Raw genomic sequence first — 16158 nt, 5'->3', positions numbered from 1 at the left:
AAGTTGGAGGATATAAAACTACATAAATCATCATCATCATTTCTACATATTACCAATAAAATCCAACAGAAACAGAAAGAGACATCCTATTTAAAGTAATTGTAGACAATATAAAATACTTGGATACCTATTTACCAAGACAAACCCAGAAACTATATGAACACAATTACAAAACACACAGATAAAGTCAGACCTAAACTATTGGGAAAATGTCATTTGCTTGTGATTAGGCCATGTAAATCTAATAAAAGGGACAATTCTACTTAAATTAAATTATTTATTTATTTAGTGCTATACCAATAAAATTACCAAAAATTACTTTTACAGAGCTAGAAAAAAATAGTATCAAAATTCATCTGGAGGAACAAGAGAGCAAGAATATCAAGGGAAACAGCAAAAGATGCAAAAGAAGTTGATTTAGCTGTACCATTTCTAAAACTAAATTATAAAATGGCAGCAATCAAAACTCTCTAGTACTGGCTAGGAAATAGAGAAGTAGATAAGAAGAATAGATTAGGAATAAAAGGTATAGTAGTAAATGACTAGTTCTTAATGTTTGATTAAACCCAAAGACTCCAGCTTCTGAGATAAGAACTTAGTATACGACAAAAAGTGCTGAGAAAACTAAATTAAAAAAAAAGAATGGCAAAATCCAGGCATATACAAAGATAAGACTGAAATAGGTATAGGATTTAGATATAAAAAGTGATGCTATAAACTAATTAGGAGAAAAAGGAATAGTCTAGAACTCTGTAGAGGGGAGAAACTTATGTTTAAAGAAAAGATAGAGAACATAAACTACAAAATGAATAATTCTGACTACATTAAATTAGAAAGGCTTTGCACAAATAAAACCAATGCAACCAGGATTAAAAGGAATACAGGAATATAGGAAACAATTTTCATAACCATGTTTCTAAAAAAGACTCAATTATAAAATATTTAGAGAACTGAGACAAATTTATAAGACTATAAGTCATTCTCCAATTGATAAATGGTTAAAGGATATGACTAGGCAGTTTTCAGATTGGCTAATATGACAAAAAAGGAAATGATTAATGTTGAACAGAATGTGGGAAAATTTGGACATTAATGCACTGCTGATGGGGTTGTGAACCTATCTAACCATTCTGGTGAGCAATTTGGAACTTTACCCCAAAAGCAACAAAACTGTTCTTACCCTTTGATCCAACAATACACTACTAGCTATATATATCCTCAAAAGATCACTAAAAAAAGGGGGAAAGGACTCAAACATACAAAAATACAACAGATACATAGTCACTATAGTAACAAAATTAAAATGCATGTACTTCCTTTCAGTTAACAAAGACTACACTACAAAAGTATAAAGCAACATATAATGTCAGTCATAACTATGCTATTACCATTTTGCTTAACTGTTTTCAGGAAATGTACTTCAGAGTGGAATTTGGTTTTTATTTTATTTTATTCTTTCCAATTATATGCAAAGGTAGTTTTCAATATTCATCCTTTCACAACTTTTTGAGTTCCACATTTTTCTATTACACTCTCTCTTCCTTCTCCTCTCCACACAGCATTGAACAGTCTGTTATAAGTTCTACATGTATAATTATATTTAACATAGTTCCATATTAGTCATGCGAAAGAGGAATTAGAATTAAGGGTAGAAAGCATGAAAAAGAAAAAATACAAAAAAATTTAAAATATGAATATAGTATGTTTGGTTCTGCAATCAAAATCCATATTTTTTTCCTTTGGATGTGGATGCCATTTACCATTACAAGTCTCTCAGGATTGTCATTGATCACTGAGCTACCACGAGGAGCTGTGTTCATCATAGTCGATCATTTCATAGTGTTCTGTTTGCTTCATTCAACATCAGTTCATGCAAGTCTTTCTAGGTTTTTCTAAAGTTTGTCAGCTCATGATTTTTTTTTAGGAAGACTCAACATTTATTAAGCACCTTTAGTTGTGAAAGGTACAGTGCTGAGCACTGTACCAAGATACATAGAGTGACACAGACAAACATTTGGCCCTTGAGAGGGGTTAAAGGCTAATACGATTTATGAAACACAAACAAACGATGTAAAATGAAACACATTCTTTAGTGTTTAACATCTTGCCCAGCTGTCATTCCTACCTCTCCCTAAACATAATTTTTATCAGTTTTCAATTCACAGGGATTTCAATCACTATTGATTAGTTCACAGAGAATTCATCCTAGAAATGGGATGTCACTTCATTAATACTTTGAAAATAGGGTATGAATGAGTTTGACTAATAAATGACCAGGCAGTTCAATCATTAACATTTTTCAAACAGGGCAGCCCCTAAAGGTGATGAATTAAGTACTTTTAATTTTCTGAAAGTCTATAATAGGAATAAAATATTCCTGTATTTTTATTAGTGATTTTTAATTGATTTATATTCCGAATTTATTCAACTTTCAAGCTGCCTAGGAATCCAGGCTGTCAGCAACTATGTTAGCCATAGTCCTAACAACCAAGTTCTCGAGGCTCCGGCCCCAGAATGATCAGCTGGATTTTCTCTCTATAAATCTCTATAAATCTCATTTAAGTAGATGATTAAATTACAACATTCGGTCACATCTTCAAAAACTATTCCTATATGGGAACAGCTTCACATAGTACCAGACTTGGTTTTTTTTTTTTTCTCAAGTCTTTTCCTTTCCAAGACAAAAAACACAAAAACCAAGGGATGGAATGAGATGGGTTTTTTCCCTATCAAGAAGAAAACAATGAAATTCAGAACTGGATCACTTGGCCCTTTCTCTTCTTAACTCCTCCTAGTTCAAAATGCTTAAACCTCTTCATGGCAAGCTTCCTCTTAGACCTGCAGCTGGGTTCCACACAGTCAAGCCTCAGTACAATCTTTTTTGTTTTTTGTTTTTCCTTTTTTTCCCCTTTTTCTTTGTTTGCCCACCACAACCGCTCTGCTTCCGATGGTTTCGTCTTTTCCCCAGTTCCTTCGGGGAATCCTGGCTTTTCTCGAACTACATCACTTTCTGAGGCGTGCCGCTTTTTGCACAAAGTTCTGCAGATTCAGGGAAGTTCACCAAAGGACGCCTCTGCCCTCTCCACCAGGCCCCTCCTGTGGCCAGGTCCCTCCTGTGGCCAGGCCCCTCCTGTGGCCAGGCCTCTCCTGTGGCCAGGCCAAGGGGGTCCCTAGGCCGAGCACTCAGAGGCCAGCGCCCGGCCTAGGACGAGGACGAGCTGCAGAAGATGACCGGCTTCGAGGGCTGGAGGCGGAACACTCCAGCTCATGATTTCTTACAGAAAAATATTACTCTGTTACATTCACATGCTAGAATTTCTTTGACCTTTCTTCAATTGATGGACATTCTATAACTTTCCAATTCTTTGCCACTATTAAAAAGAGCTGCTATAAATATTTTTGTACATATGATTCCTTTCTCCCATTTTATGATCTCTTTGGGATATAGACCTAATAGTGGTTAGGTGCTGGATCAGAGTATATGGTTTTATTGCTCTTTAGTAGGATTGGATTAGTTCACATCTTTACCAAGATTTCACTATAGTCCCACTTTTCCTACATTCTCTCCAACATTGATCATTTTCCTTTTCTGCTATTTTAGCTGCTCTGGTAGGTGTGAGGTGATACCTCATAGTTGTTTTAAGTTGCATTCCTCTAATCACTATTGATTTAGAGCATTTTTTTTTAATATAGCTATAGCTAGCTTTAATTTCAGATTGGAATCTGAGTGAATTTTTTAGGAAAAACGTGTTTAAATAAACATGCTTGATTAAGATAATCAGGCCCAAGAAAAAGAAAAGAGTAAGAAAAATAAGAACATAATTTTTAAAATCATATAAATCCTGAACTCTGGGATGGTATTAAAGCCTGGAATTCTTAGCACAATGGTGAGAACATAGTAAGTCTTTTAAAAATATTTTATTTATTTTTTTCCATCTATATGCAAGGGTAATTTTTACCAATCTTTTTTTTACAAGGTTTTGAATTTTACATTTTTTCCCTCCTTCTCTTCCCTCTGCCCTTCCCCTGACAGAAGCAAGCTGATATAGGTTCTACATTTATAACCATGCTAAAAATAGATCCACACTGATCATGTTGTTAGAGAAGAATCAAATCTGAATGGAAGAAAGAAAACATTAGATGGGAAAAAGCATGATATAATACATAAGACAACTTTTAAAAATTGAAGATAATAAGCTTTGGGATTATGGATGGTATTTTTCATCATAAATCTTTTCAAATTGTCTTTAATTATTATGCTGCTAAAATGAACCAGTCCAGAATAAGTGATCATCATACCATCTTGTTAGTGCATACAATGTTCTGGCTCTGCTCCACTCCATATCAATTCATGCAAGTCTTTTCAGGCTTTTCTGAAATCCCATCCCTCATGATTTCTTATAGAACAATAGTGTTTCATCATATACATATATCACAATTTAAACCCTAGTCTTAAAGAATGATAATGTCCTATAATTTTTTAATGATCTTTCATTCATTTATTACTTTCTTTACGTGGGGGTCTCCTTTAAGAACCGTATAGTTCAAAATTGTGTTTTTTGAAACCTTCTTAAAGGGATAGACATCAGTTTTTGAAGTTAACCCTTTGGAAATATTCAAATAGATCCCTAATCTTGAGGATAGGTTGGAAGGAGGAAATATGCAGGGTTGTGGAGGAAAGTTGAGTCCTTTCAAAGTTTACTTAAACCCAATATTCTTCCTGAACTTTCTGTAAATCCTTTAACATGTTAAAGGGAGCAAATTCAAACAATCTCAGCCCCAGGTCTGGGATTTAAAAAAAAATAATAAAGCATATATTATGAATTTTCTGACCCCACTCTTTAGGGACAGTCCTTCTAGACATACCTACCCTCAGGATTCTCAGAAGATACCCTGAGAGACCTGGAAATGTCTCTTTTTTCTGTCATCAGCTAAACCTAGACTCACTTTACTTTCAGTTTTAATGAGGCAGTGACTATCACTCTAATTCCATTTAAGCATTTAACATTAACTGACTTTTAAAAAATTATTTTTAGTTTGAAGAACAAACATTACAAACATTTCTGGGGACATAATTCACCTCTATACAACTTAACCTTGTGGGATTGAGTTAAGAGTAGAATTAGGGTTACAAGCAGAATTAGGTTAAGAGTAGAATTAGGCTCAAAACATTTCACTTCCTACATAGCATTGACTTTACAAGAACTGCTGCTTTCTGATGAGTTCTCCATTGGACTAGGATACCAAAGGTTACTAATAGAGATAATGATTTGTGCTCTCTAGGTAACATCTGTACTTTGCCTGGTATCTGACTTTTGAATTGCTGAGTCTTGTCTCAAATCAAAAGATTCCTTGAATTTGGAATGTACCCAGATCCATTTTTCGGAGTCCATATGGTCTCAGATCCATTTCTCAGAGTCCATATGGTCTCAGAGGGGAAGAAGAACTCATGGCCCTTCTCCTTACAAGATGTCACGCTATCACTTTTTTACAGAAACATCACTTAAAGACAATGAGGTAATGAGGTGAAAAATCTAATAAAGTTGATTGATGCCTTTTTAGAAAATGCCAATAATTCTTGGAAATATCTAGTGTAGTCAGGGGATTAAATCCATTCTTTAAAAATTTGATAACATGTTTACTTTCTCATGCAATACATCTGGGACTATGCTTTTGGATCATAAATGGGGTAGCTCTAGTGTAATTGATCTTTTCAATTTTTTTCACATTGACTCCCTTTTAAGTGTAATTATTTTTTTAATCAGTGATTTGAAAGAAGTAATGGATACCATGCTTATTAAATTTGTACATGCCACAAAACTAGAAGAAATTACTAATATGTTGAGTGGACCATCAGGCTCCAAAAATATCCCTCATACCAGTATATTATGATGAATTAAAAAATATGAAATTTTATATAGGTAAATAGAATATCTTATGGTGGGGTTAAAAAATCAGTATCAAGGGGGCAGCTAGGTAGTGCAGTAGATAGAGCACATACCCTGGAATTGGGAGGACCTAATCCTGCCTCAGACACTTAATAATGACCTGGCTGTGTGACCATGGCCAAGTCACTTAACACCATTGCCTTGTAAACACCCCCCCCCCCCCGCCCCAAAGAAAATCATTATCCAAAAATCAAGTAAAGAATTGAAGAGGTATTCATGTGAAAAAGTTCTAGGAGCTTTTAGTGGATTATATATTCAAAATGAAGGCAGATATCACTTCAACTTCCTCTACCCACTCCCCATCCATACTCTAGATGGCATTGAGAAAAGTGCAGTGTCCAATATAAAGAAAGTAATAATTTTGTTATCTGCTGCTCTGGCAAGGCAACTAGGAAATACTTAGAGAAGCCCAAATATATCCAAAGGGAGGTAAACAGGATGGTAAAGAGATGGGAAACCATGTCTTAGAAAAGAACTGACTGTATTAAGACAATAGAGAAGACTTAAAGGGAATATGAAAATTCGAAGGGCTGTCAAGTGCATTAGGTTTCTTTTTGGTATCAGAGTATAAAACTAGGATTTCATGGAAGCAGGAAGGAGAAATTGTAGGGAGGAGGATGAATGAGAAAGGTTCATTAATATAATATATTCAACTGTGTTTGTTTAATAGGTGAGTAAATTTGAACCAGTGGGTTAAAGTAACTTGGCAACTTGGTGAGTTATTGCAGATGGAGGGACAAGATCATATGTCTTGTAACTTCCAGTCCTAGTGCTCTTCAAGTACTTTAGAACTGACCAAGTCACTATTTCCACATACCAGGCAGTCTAGTAGACCCCTACCACAAAGATCCCATAAGAAAGGCTGAAAAATACTATGGAATGAGAGGAGGGTCAAGTATTCAGAGAGAATGATTTGGAGGCAGTCTTTGATTAATGTTTTGATGTATCTATGATTTCAGTGACTTTTTTGAAACATTTTTTCACTTTATTTTTTGAGGTCTCTTTATTTTTGGGGGGAGGTTATGTTTACTTTTACAACATGATTATTGCAGTAAGGTTTTTCATGACTACCTATTTTTTTAGTTGATATTTTATTTTTCCAAATACATGTTATGAAGTTTCTCATCAATGTTCAAAATACCTAAATATATATTTTAATGCCAATTTTAGAATTGGCATTGAAAGATCTTTCCTCCACAATGATGACCTTTAGGTAGTGTTAATAATTGATCACTCAGGGGATGCTGGAGATCTTTTTGATACAATAGTGGTTGGAATGGATTGTCTTGTGTCTTCAGATTTTTAGATTTTGAGATTCTGGTATTATATTTGATTGCTGTGTCTAACAACTTTACAAGATCAAGGGTTAGTTATTTGAAATGGTTTCTGGACTATTTGGTGCTTATTCCATGTTGTGGCAACTTCTAATTTCTGAAGCAAATGATAGCTTATCTTTATGTCTTTTCCTTTATTAATTTCCCACTTTTTTTTTACATAGGTCAAATGGATTTATGTAGTGATTTGTCAGAGTTTTCTTTTTATCTTTAATCTTGCTTTTCATACAGTATTGATTGTGATTTTTAATTTAAGTAAGTTATTGAATAAATGATCAGAACCTCCTCATTCTAAGAAGAATTCCAAATTGATAATCATGGTTTTCTGGTCTCTTAAGAAAATTATGTCAAGCTCAAATAGTAAAAAAGATATTTTCAGGGGGAGTACTGACATAGCAAATCACAAATTAACATTATCTATATTCTATTTTAATAAAATTTCCTAATTGCATTTTAATTTGGTTGAGTAGTAAGTGATATGCTGCAGTGGATTGCATTCAACACCTTTGCTCTAAGATATGGTCAATTCCACAGGTTTTGATGTGTTTGGTATTCAATCCTCAGTATTAAATGTAATTTTGTGAACAATGATGTTGTTTGTCAAAAATGTATTTTCAGTATCCCCACATATTTATCAAATATCTTTTGGGTAGAGGAAGGGTAAGGAGTAATCTTTTGAGGGAGATATTTTGGGGGGAGATATATTATCCAAATTTCATCTCCTGTCTTCATGTCTTTGTATAAACTTACTCCCCTGTCTGGAATCACTCCTTCCTTATTTCCAACTCTTAAAATCTTTAGTTTCGTTTATAACCTAGATTACATGTTACTCTTTACTTGAGGCTTTTCATACTCACTTGCCTCCACTGAATAGCTTACTTTTGTTTTACATATAATATAAACTTATATATAGAATTATCATCTCCCCCTTGAGAGTAAGGACTCTTTTATTTCTGTGTTTGTATCCCCAGAGTCTAACATATTCTTTGGTAAGTATTAGGTACTTAATAAAGATGTGTTGATTAATTGAATGATTCTATTTAAGGCAGGAGCATATTGTCTCTACAGAATACTCTCAAGATGTTGATTTACTAACATCAAGCCCCTTTAAAAGTACCAAAGTAAATGTGATGAATGTGGAATTCATTTGCTTAAAGAAGTATATGTAAGTAGAGTTATACCAATTAATAAATAAAAATTTAAGTATTTAAAACGTATTATGTACCTAGAATTAAAAGAAGTTTTACTGAGCCAATCTCTCCCCTGTGCATAACAGAGCAGATCAGAGAAAGAGTGCCAGTAATCAAGTAGCAGTTTAATTAATTACTTTGAAAGGAATCAATTTGCAAATCATGGGATTTCCCTATTCTTAGAGCTCCACCCTACTGTTGTGGAACCACTACATAATCATAAATGGGAAAGGAGGGGTCAGGTGGATTATAAAACATTAGTTTTAAGGTTTGAGTGCCTTTCTCAGGAGATAAACCTATCAGTGTAGGACAATATAACAATCACAGCAATTGTGAACATGCAAGTAGGACAACACAAATATTGTTGAGTCCTGTGGGAATGGTTATGTTGATTGTATAGTCTTGGGGTACTTGGGTACAGAACAGGCTATACACAGTTCTCTGATTAACTTTACTTAACATAATCAAGAACAGGTCAGGGAAAGAATTCAGGCCCTGTCAGGTTTAAAGTGAATTGCTCTGGCTGCTTTGTTTTCATGGATATTCAGGCCAGAGTCTGTGATAAGAAGGTCTAGAAACTAAATGATTATTATTAAATTCATTAATATATCATATTGATCAATATGAAAATCACAATTCTCTTAGTACCTGCAATACCTTGTGGTACAAACACTGGTAAACAAGGGGATCTCTGTCTTCAGGAAGCTTACATTCTAAATGAAAGAAAACAAGACTTTAGGGCTTGGTGCTGGAAGTTGGTGGAAGGGAAGGAGGTCCATGTCTCCTTTGATTGAGAACAATAGTGTGAAGCTTTGGAATGGGGTGATAAGGCAAAAGCTCATCTATTTTGGTCTGGCAAATCAGGGGCAGAAATCAAGGTTGAGGTTGGAAGGGAGATGAAGATAAGGTTAATGGCTAGGGAGCAGACATAAAGCAACTGTCAAGAAGTGGGAATAGAAGGTATTCCTTTTGAAGTTACTTTCCATTTTATACAATTCAGGTTTTTGTACCGTGTTCTATTCTATAATGTGATTCTAAGAGGCCTGGAGTTACAAAGTCCTAGGTTGAAAGCCATTAATATATGGATTTATAATTGGAAAGAAAGATCATCTAATCTACCTCTTTCAGTTTTATGCTTGAAGAAATGAATTCTTGCTTGTCCTTCCCCATTGCTGACATTTAACACAAAATCCACTCTGGAGGGCAAGTTCTCTTCTTGAAGGCAGAAAACCCACCTTGCATGCTGATATTTATACCACCAGGTATCTCAGGGTGCCTAATATTTAGGAATCAATACAATTTTTTATTTATTGCCTCATCTGGAGTCTAAAAGCTGAAAAAAAAATCTGTGTGTATACATGTGAGTATGTACATACAAATAAAACTAATAATAATGATAATTGATTTCTTTTAGAATCCCATGTGTTTAATTTTATGCATTTTAAAACATTGTCCTGAGGAAAGGTTCAGCTAGAGGGTATGGTGGACAGATCATCTTCCAGAAGTCAGGAAGAATCATTTTCCTGAGATCAGACTCCACTTCAATGACCCTGGGCCAGTCACCTCACTCTGTTGGCCTCAGTTTCCTCACCTGTAAAATGAGCTGGAGAAGGAAATGGCAAACCACTCCACCACCCCAGATCAGGGCGGAAATTCTAAGAACAAATTCTAAGAAAAGGTTCAAGAGTTTCACTAGCTGCCCAGGGGATCTATAACACACAAAAATGTTCCTCATTTCCTAATTTCTCTTTTTCCTTTCCTAAGAACTATTGTCAACAATTACACATTGGCCAGCCGCTGCCTATCACCGCATTCGCTTCCTTGGGCTCCAGGCCCTTCCACCCTTTGTATTCCCTCTTTTCCATTAGATTCCCGCCCTCCCTCCCCAGGGCCCCGCCTCCCTCCCCAGGGCCCCGCCTCCCTCCCCAGGGCCCCGCCTCCCTCCCCAGGGCCCCGCCTCCCTCCGCAGGGCCCCGCCTCCCTCCCCAGGGCCCCGCCTCCCCGGCCCTCCCTTTGGCTCTCCCTGGTTGTCCATCTTAAGAAAGGGGGCGGAGACGACGTTCTCGCCGACGTGACGTCATTACGCTAACGCAGCCCTCCCTCCCACGGGGCCGACCTGCTCCTTTTCACTCTACCCCCTAATGTGGCTGTGTGAGCCCGGTCCTGCGCCTTTGGGAGAGGCAGAGGCGGAGGCGCCTGCGTCGTCCTCGTCCTCCTAGGCGGGAACTGCGGCGTCCCTGTCTTCTGAAAGTAAGGCGGCTTGATTTCTGGGAAGGAGGCTGGTGGGCCCCGCCCCTAGGCCCCGCCCCCCGGGATGGCGTCTAGGAGGAGGGGGAGGGGTGAAGCGCGGGGGACCCCGCTCCCTGGGCTTTTACACCCTCCGCTCTCCCATGTTGTCCCCACAGATGGCCCAGTTCTCCAGCGAGGACGAGGCTCAGCTGCAGGCCATGCTCAGGCAGCTGCTGCAGAGTGTCAAGGAAAAGATCACGGGCGCGCCCTCCCTGGAGTGCGCCGAGGAGATCCTGTTGCACCTGGAGGAAACTGATGAAAATTTTCACAAGTAAAAAGCTTCCTTTGATATTTTGAGTGAATGGACCTGCAGATCGGTGGGGACTTGAAAGGAGTCGGAAGGAAACTTTCCTCTGCTTCCCTTCAGTTACGCCTTTCCCCGCTCCCTCCTGGACAAGGCCCCAGGCCCCGGTGGGACCCCAGGGTGAACTCAGTCGAACTTTAAAATTTATATACACTACATATTTATATTAATAGTATATTATATATATAATGCATATAAGATAGGTGAACTCAGGCTAACCTTAAAATCATATACATATAGAGTATACACTACATATTTATATTAATAGTATATTATATATATAATGCATATAAGATAGGTGAACTCAGGCTAACCTTAAAATCATATACATATAGAGTATGTATATAGATATGTATACAGATAGGGTGAGCTTAGTCTAACTTTAAATATACATATGCATATTTATATGGGTAGTTTGCATTTAAAAATGTATATATATAGATAGATAGGGTAAACTCATTGTAACTACCTTTAAAATAGAGATACACATATTTTTATTTTCCCCATATTATATTTGAGGAAATTGTGCTTAGGATCATGCACTAGTAAGTAATTTTGAGCTCAGGTTATCCTGATTCCAATCCTAGACTTCTGTCTACCGCCTGCAAATTCTCAAATTGTGATCTAAAGATGGGGTAATGATAGGGGTCCCTGACACACTTTCATTCAGCAATTAAGCTTTTCTTAATACTAAGATGTTTTAATTTTTAAAATGGTAAATATTGTTGAGTATAAAACCACATAAAAACTCTTTGGGAGGTTCCTCAATAATTTTTAAAGGGAAAGAGTTACTGAATCCCAAAACTATGAGAACTAGCTCTATAGGAATAATGCTGGCTGTATTTACAGACCCACCTACAAAGTCCTATCCAATTGATAACTTATCTGTAGCTTTGAATGCACTAGATTGAGACTGAGTTTCTAGGAACTTGTGAAATGTATCAAAGGAGAATAAAGACATTTTTTCTTTCCTGGTTTCAGGGTTGAGTATGGAAAAATATTTTTGAAAAGAAAAAGGTTTTCCTCTTTTCTTCTGCACCCAAGCCCTCTTGAATTTTGTGGTTCTTCTTGCCTTTTGTAAATGGAATGAAAACTTTTTAGTAATTTAAATCTGATTTTGATTCCTTAATTATTTTAAAAATTCTCCAGATTCTTCTTTCCTTTCAGTGTGCTCTGTGTTCCAAACATATCCACCCCTCACCTTTCCTCTTCTTCTTTCACTTCCCTCCCCATCTTTCTCAGTTGACCAGCTATGTTTACTGGGGGGCATTTGCATAGTTATAAGACTGTCTAGCTAGTGGAATTTTCAAAAGTGTAGCAAACTAGGGAAAATGTGGAGCAGGTGATGGAGGCAAACTTGTCCTTATTTTTGGACAAGGTGGTAATCACAAATTACTGTGCCTGATAGTCTGTAGTTGGTTTGGCCTAAAATGACTTTTTGTGCAGTTGGAATGTAGATAAAGAGAGAACCCATCGCAGCCCATTTTATGAATGAGTCTTTTTTTCCCCTATGAATTATTTGTGAAAGTTTAAATGTGTAAAAAAATTACTTAGGGATTGCTAACTCCTATTAAAAATGAAATTTTACTTTTATGAAAGTGAACTTTGGTGCATTGAAGTATATAATAAAGCATCTTTTTAATGAGGCTTGTGTACAAACCTTTTTAAGACATATATTAAATATATACATAGATATATTTATGTGCATAGATATATTTATATACATATATATGTATAAAAATTAAAGAAAAACATGACTATTAGCAGCTAATAATTTGCAGACATGCAGTTTCATTTTATCTTGGAAGGATAACTAAAGTGTTAGCTCTTTAAACTATTCCCAAATGTTCTATTCAAATGTTCTACTCTGTAAATAACTTATTTTTTTTACATGGAAATGTGTTTATAATAAAATTTGACTTTAAAAAATTTTTAGTTTCTTTCACTAACAGCTTAGTATCTTTTACAATAGTAGTTTCAGACTCAGATAGCAGGAGGGCACTGATTTGTACCTTAAGGGTACACTGCAGACAACATTGATTTAGTTTGAAAATGTAATATTATCTGTCTATTGTGTTTTTATTTACTTTATTAAATATTTCCCAATTGCAGTTTAGGCACTTATGATGTAATGCTAATGATTTTTTTTTTGAGGGAAGAATCTTTACCTGTGTGCTTTCACTTAATGTGATAGGTAACAGCTCTGTAAGTAATGGAATTAGCTGCCTTGGGCAATGAAAGTGATCTGTCTTTTGTCACACATATTCTAAGTAATGTATTATCAGCAGAACTTGGACTCAGGACACCCAGATTCACCCTCTCTATCTGCTTTGCTACCTAACTCCACAGCTGGTATCTATTATATCAAGAAATCTCTCTGTCATTTGCACATTTTCTAAATAGACAATTATGAGAAACATTGTTTTGCATCCCTAATATCTTTAAAAGTGATAACCATCCTATCTTAAGCTTGGAAAAGTTATATTCTTATAGTAAAATAGTTTCCTTCTTAATGAATGAAATTCAGTAAGAATGAAATTTATTGAGTACCTAGTATATTTAATGTACTGTGCTGAGTGCTGAATATTCAAATAGAAAAGCTGACATATCCTTTACTCTCAAGGAGCCTATTTTCTAACTAAAAGGGAGAAGATAGATATCACAGTTTTCAGTTGCAAGGCAGATGAAAAGGTCCCATGATCCTTAGAGTGCAGCATCAAAGTAGATGGTAATACCTCTTCTTTTATGTCATTACTCCTGATAAAATTCTTTCTTATGTTGAGTTATTTGACAGCATCAAGGACTTGGGTGTTGAGAATTTTTCTTTTTTCAAAACTCTCACAGCTCTGGTTCCTGAGGAAACAGGCTGCATCACATGGAGATGAAATTAAGTCACATCTCCTTAGGAGATGAAACTCTGGATCAGAGGTTTTTAATAAGACTTCCATGGATAGATTTCAGGGGGGTCTATGAATTTGGTGTAGGGGAAAAAAATTACATCTTTATTTTAATGATTCATTTCCTTTCATTTCTTTTTGTTGAATTGAAAATGTTAATTAACTAAATTTGCTATTCAGATCATTATCTAATAGATTTTTCTGAAGTCATCAATCTATAAATTCAGATACATATTGTAAAATTTGTTCAGAACCATAACATTTTTAAAAAAATTCCCTAAGTAGGTAATTTAGGTTTAATCTTAGAAGGAATAGAAAAAAATGGATTCAATTAATAAGTTATTAAATGCTTCTTTTGGACATGTCACTATTCTTAGTAGTATTTTCCTAAGCAAATATCAAGAAACTTGACCATTATAAATAGCACACAAGAAAGAACAAGAGGATGGGCTTAAAATTGTTCATTAAGTCTCATTTTTACATGGACAAATTAGTAAGTCGCTCATTCGTAGACCTGTCAGAGGATTATTCCATATGAGTGACCAAACGTTCCCTGAAGTTCTAAGAATGTTTTGAAAAAGCTTATGAGAAAATGCACTCAGTATTTTTGGAAACATTGCAATTTATCTTTTTTGGGTAAATAGTTTGAAAAGTAAATATGTTTGGATAATTCCATGTTATACTTAGGAAGAAAATGAAAAGCTATAAAAATGAAAGTATGTAGAAGTATGGGAGGCAGGGAAAAATATACATAAGGGTGAGTTAAAAATGATAACATTATTGTTTTAAGATTAAAAAACAATGCACAGACCCATAGTTTTTGGGATGTGAGATAAACAGTCTAGTATATATAAATTAGGATAATTAGATCTAGCTGTTAAAGAGATCTTAAAAGACTTTCTATGTATTGTTTTGAGTCAAGAGTACTTGTTAAAAACATTATTAAAAAGCATAAACAAAATACTCCAGATTTCAACTGTTGACCCTTTTAAAAGTGCCATCATAGTTTTAACAGTTTCCAATATGACAAAATAATTTGCATACTTCATAATATATTTTTAACTACCCTATAAGTTTATTATTTTTTTTCAATTACATGCTTAGATAGTTTTCAGCATTTATCCCTTTGCAAGTTTATGCGTTTCTTTTTTTCTGCCACCCTCCCTTGTCCCCTCCCCATGGTAGTGAGCAATCTGGTAAAAGTTGTACATGTAGAATTGTGTTTAACATATTTCAATACTAGTCATGTTGCGAAAGAGGAATTAGAACTAAGGGGAAGGAAAAAAAACCTATGAGAAAGAAAAAAAAATTGAAAAATGAATATAGTATTGATTTGCTCTGCATTCGGACTCCATGGTTTTTTCTTTGGATGTGGATGGCATTGTCCATATCAAGTCTCAAAATGGTCCTTGATCACTGAACCGCTGAAAGGAGATGTGTCCAACATAGTTGATCATCTCAAAATGCTGATGTGTATAATATTCTCCTAATTCTACTCATTTCACCCAGCATCAATTCATGCAAGTCTGTTTGTGCTTCTCTAAAGTCCGACCACTCATGATTTCTTACAGAACAGTAGTCCTCCATAAGAAGCTTTATACTGTAACTTGTTCAGCCATTCTCCAATTGATGGACATCCCCTCAATTTCCAATTCTTTGCCTCTACAAAGACTGTTATAAGTATTTTGTAGGTGTGGGTCCTTTCCCATTTTTTATTTCTTTTGAATAGAGACCTAGTATTGGTATTACTGGATCAAAGGGTTTGCAGTTTTATTGCCAGTTGTAGTACATTAGTCCTAGTCCCAGTTTTCCTACATCCTTTCCATCATGGATCATTTTCATTTTTTATTATCTTAGTCAAACTTATAGGTCTGACATGGTGCCTTAGAGTTCTAATTTGCATTTTTCCTAAACAATCATTTGGAGTATTTTTTCATAAAACTATAGATAACTTGTAATTTTTTCATCTGAAAACTGCCTCTTTATATTCGTTGACCATTTGTCTAGTGAAAAATGCCTTATAATCTTATAAATTTGATTCAGTCCTCTTTATTTTAGAAATGAGACCTTTATCAGAAACATTTTTCCCCAGCTTTCTGCATTTCTTCTAATCTTGGCTGTATTAGTTTTGTTCGTGCAAAATCTTTTAAATTTAATATAGTCAAAATCATCCATTTTGCATTTTATAATGTTCTC

The 16158-nt window shown here is 35.4% G+C and overlaps 1 protein-coding gene and 1 pseudogene across 7 annotated transcripts in view; one reads left to right on the top strand and one right to left on the bottom strand.

Annotated features, from left to right (window-relative positions):
• Positions 1 to 2709: 2709 nt before the first annotated feature.
• LOC141489369 (large ribosomal subunit protein eL42-like) lies at positions 2710 to 10553 on the bottom strand (annotated as a pseudogene).
• Positions 10554 to 10569: 16 nt separating this feature from the next.
• TBC1D32 (TBC1 domain family member 32) overlaps positions 10570 to 16158 on the top strand; it is a 243140-nt gene continuing 237551 nt past the window's right edge. For 3 of the 7 annotated variants that reach the window (XM_074187468.1, XM_074187465.1, XM_074187469.1), the window contains exon 1: positions 10795 to 11032. In XM_074187468.1, the coding sequence (XP_074043569.1) occupies positions 10863 to 11032 (170 nt within the window). In that variant the 5' untranslated portion in view covers positions 10795 to 10862. Of the gene's footprint in view, positions 10723 to 10794; positions 11033 to 16158 lie in introns of those variants that run through there. The other 4 variants (XM_074187473.1, XM_074187474.1, XM_074187466.1 and 1 more) reach the window with 3 other exon arrangements.

This window comes from Macrotis lagotis, chromosome 5 (assembly GCF_037893015.1).
Source record: "Macrotis lagotis isolate mMagLag1 chromosome 5, bilby.v1.9.chrom.fasta, whole genome shotgun sequence".
NCBI classification, from domain to species: domain Eukaryota; kingdom Metazoa; phylum Chordata; class Mammalia; order Peramelemorphia; family Peramelidae; genus Macrotis; species Macrotis lagotis.
This window is presented reverse-complemented; position numbering and strand designations above follow the sequence as displayed.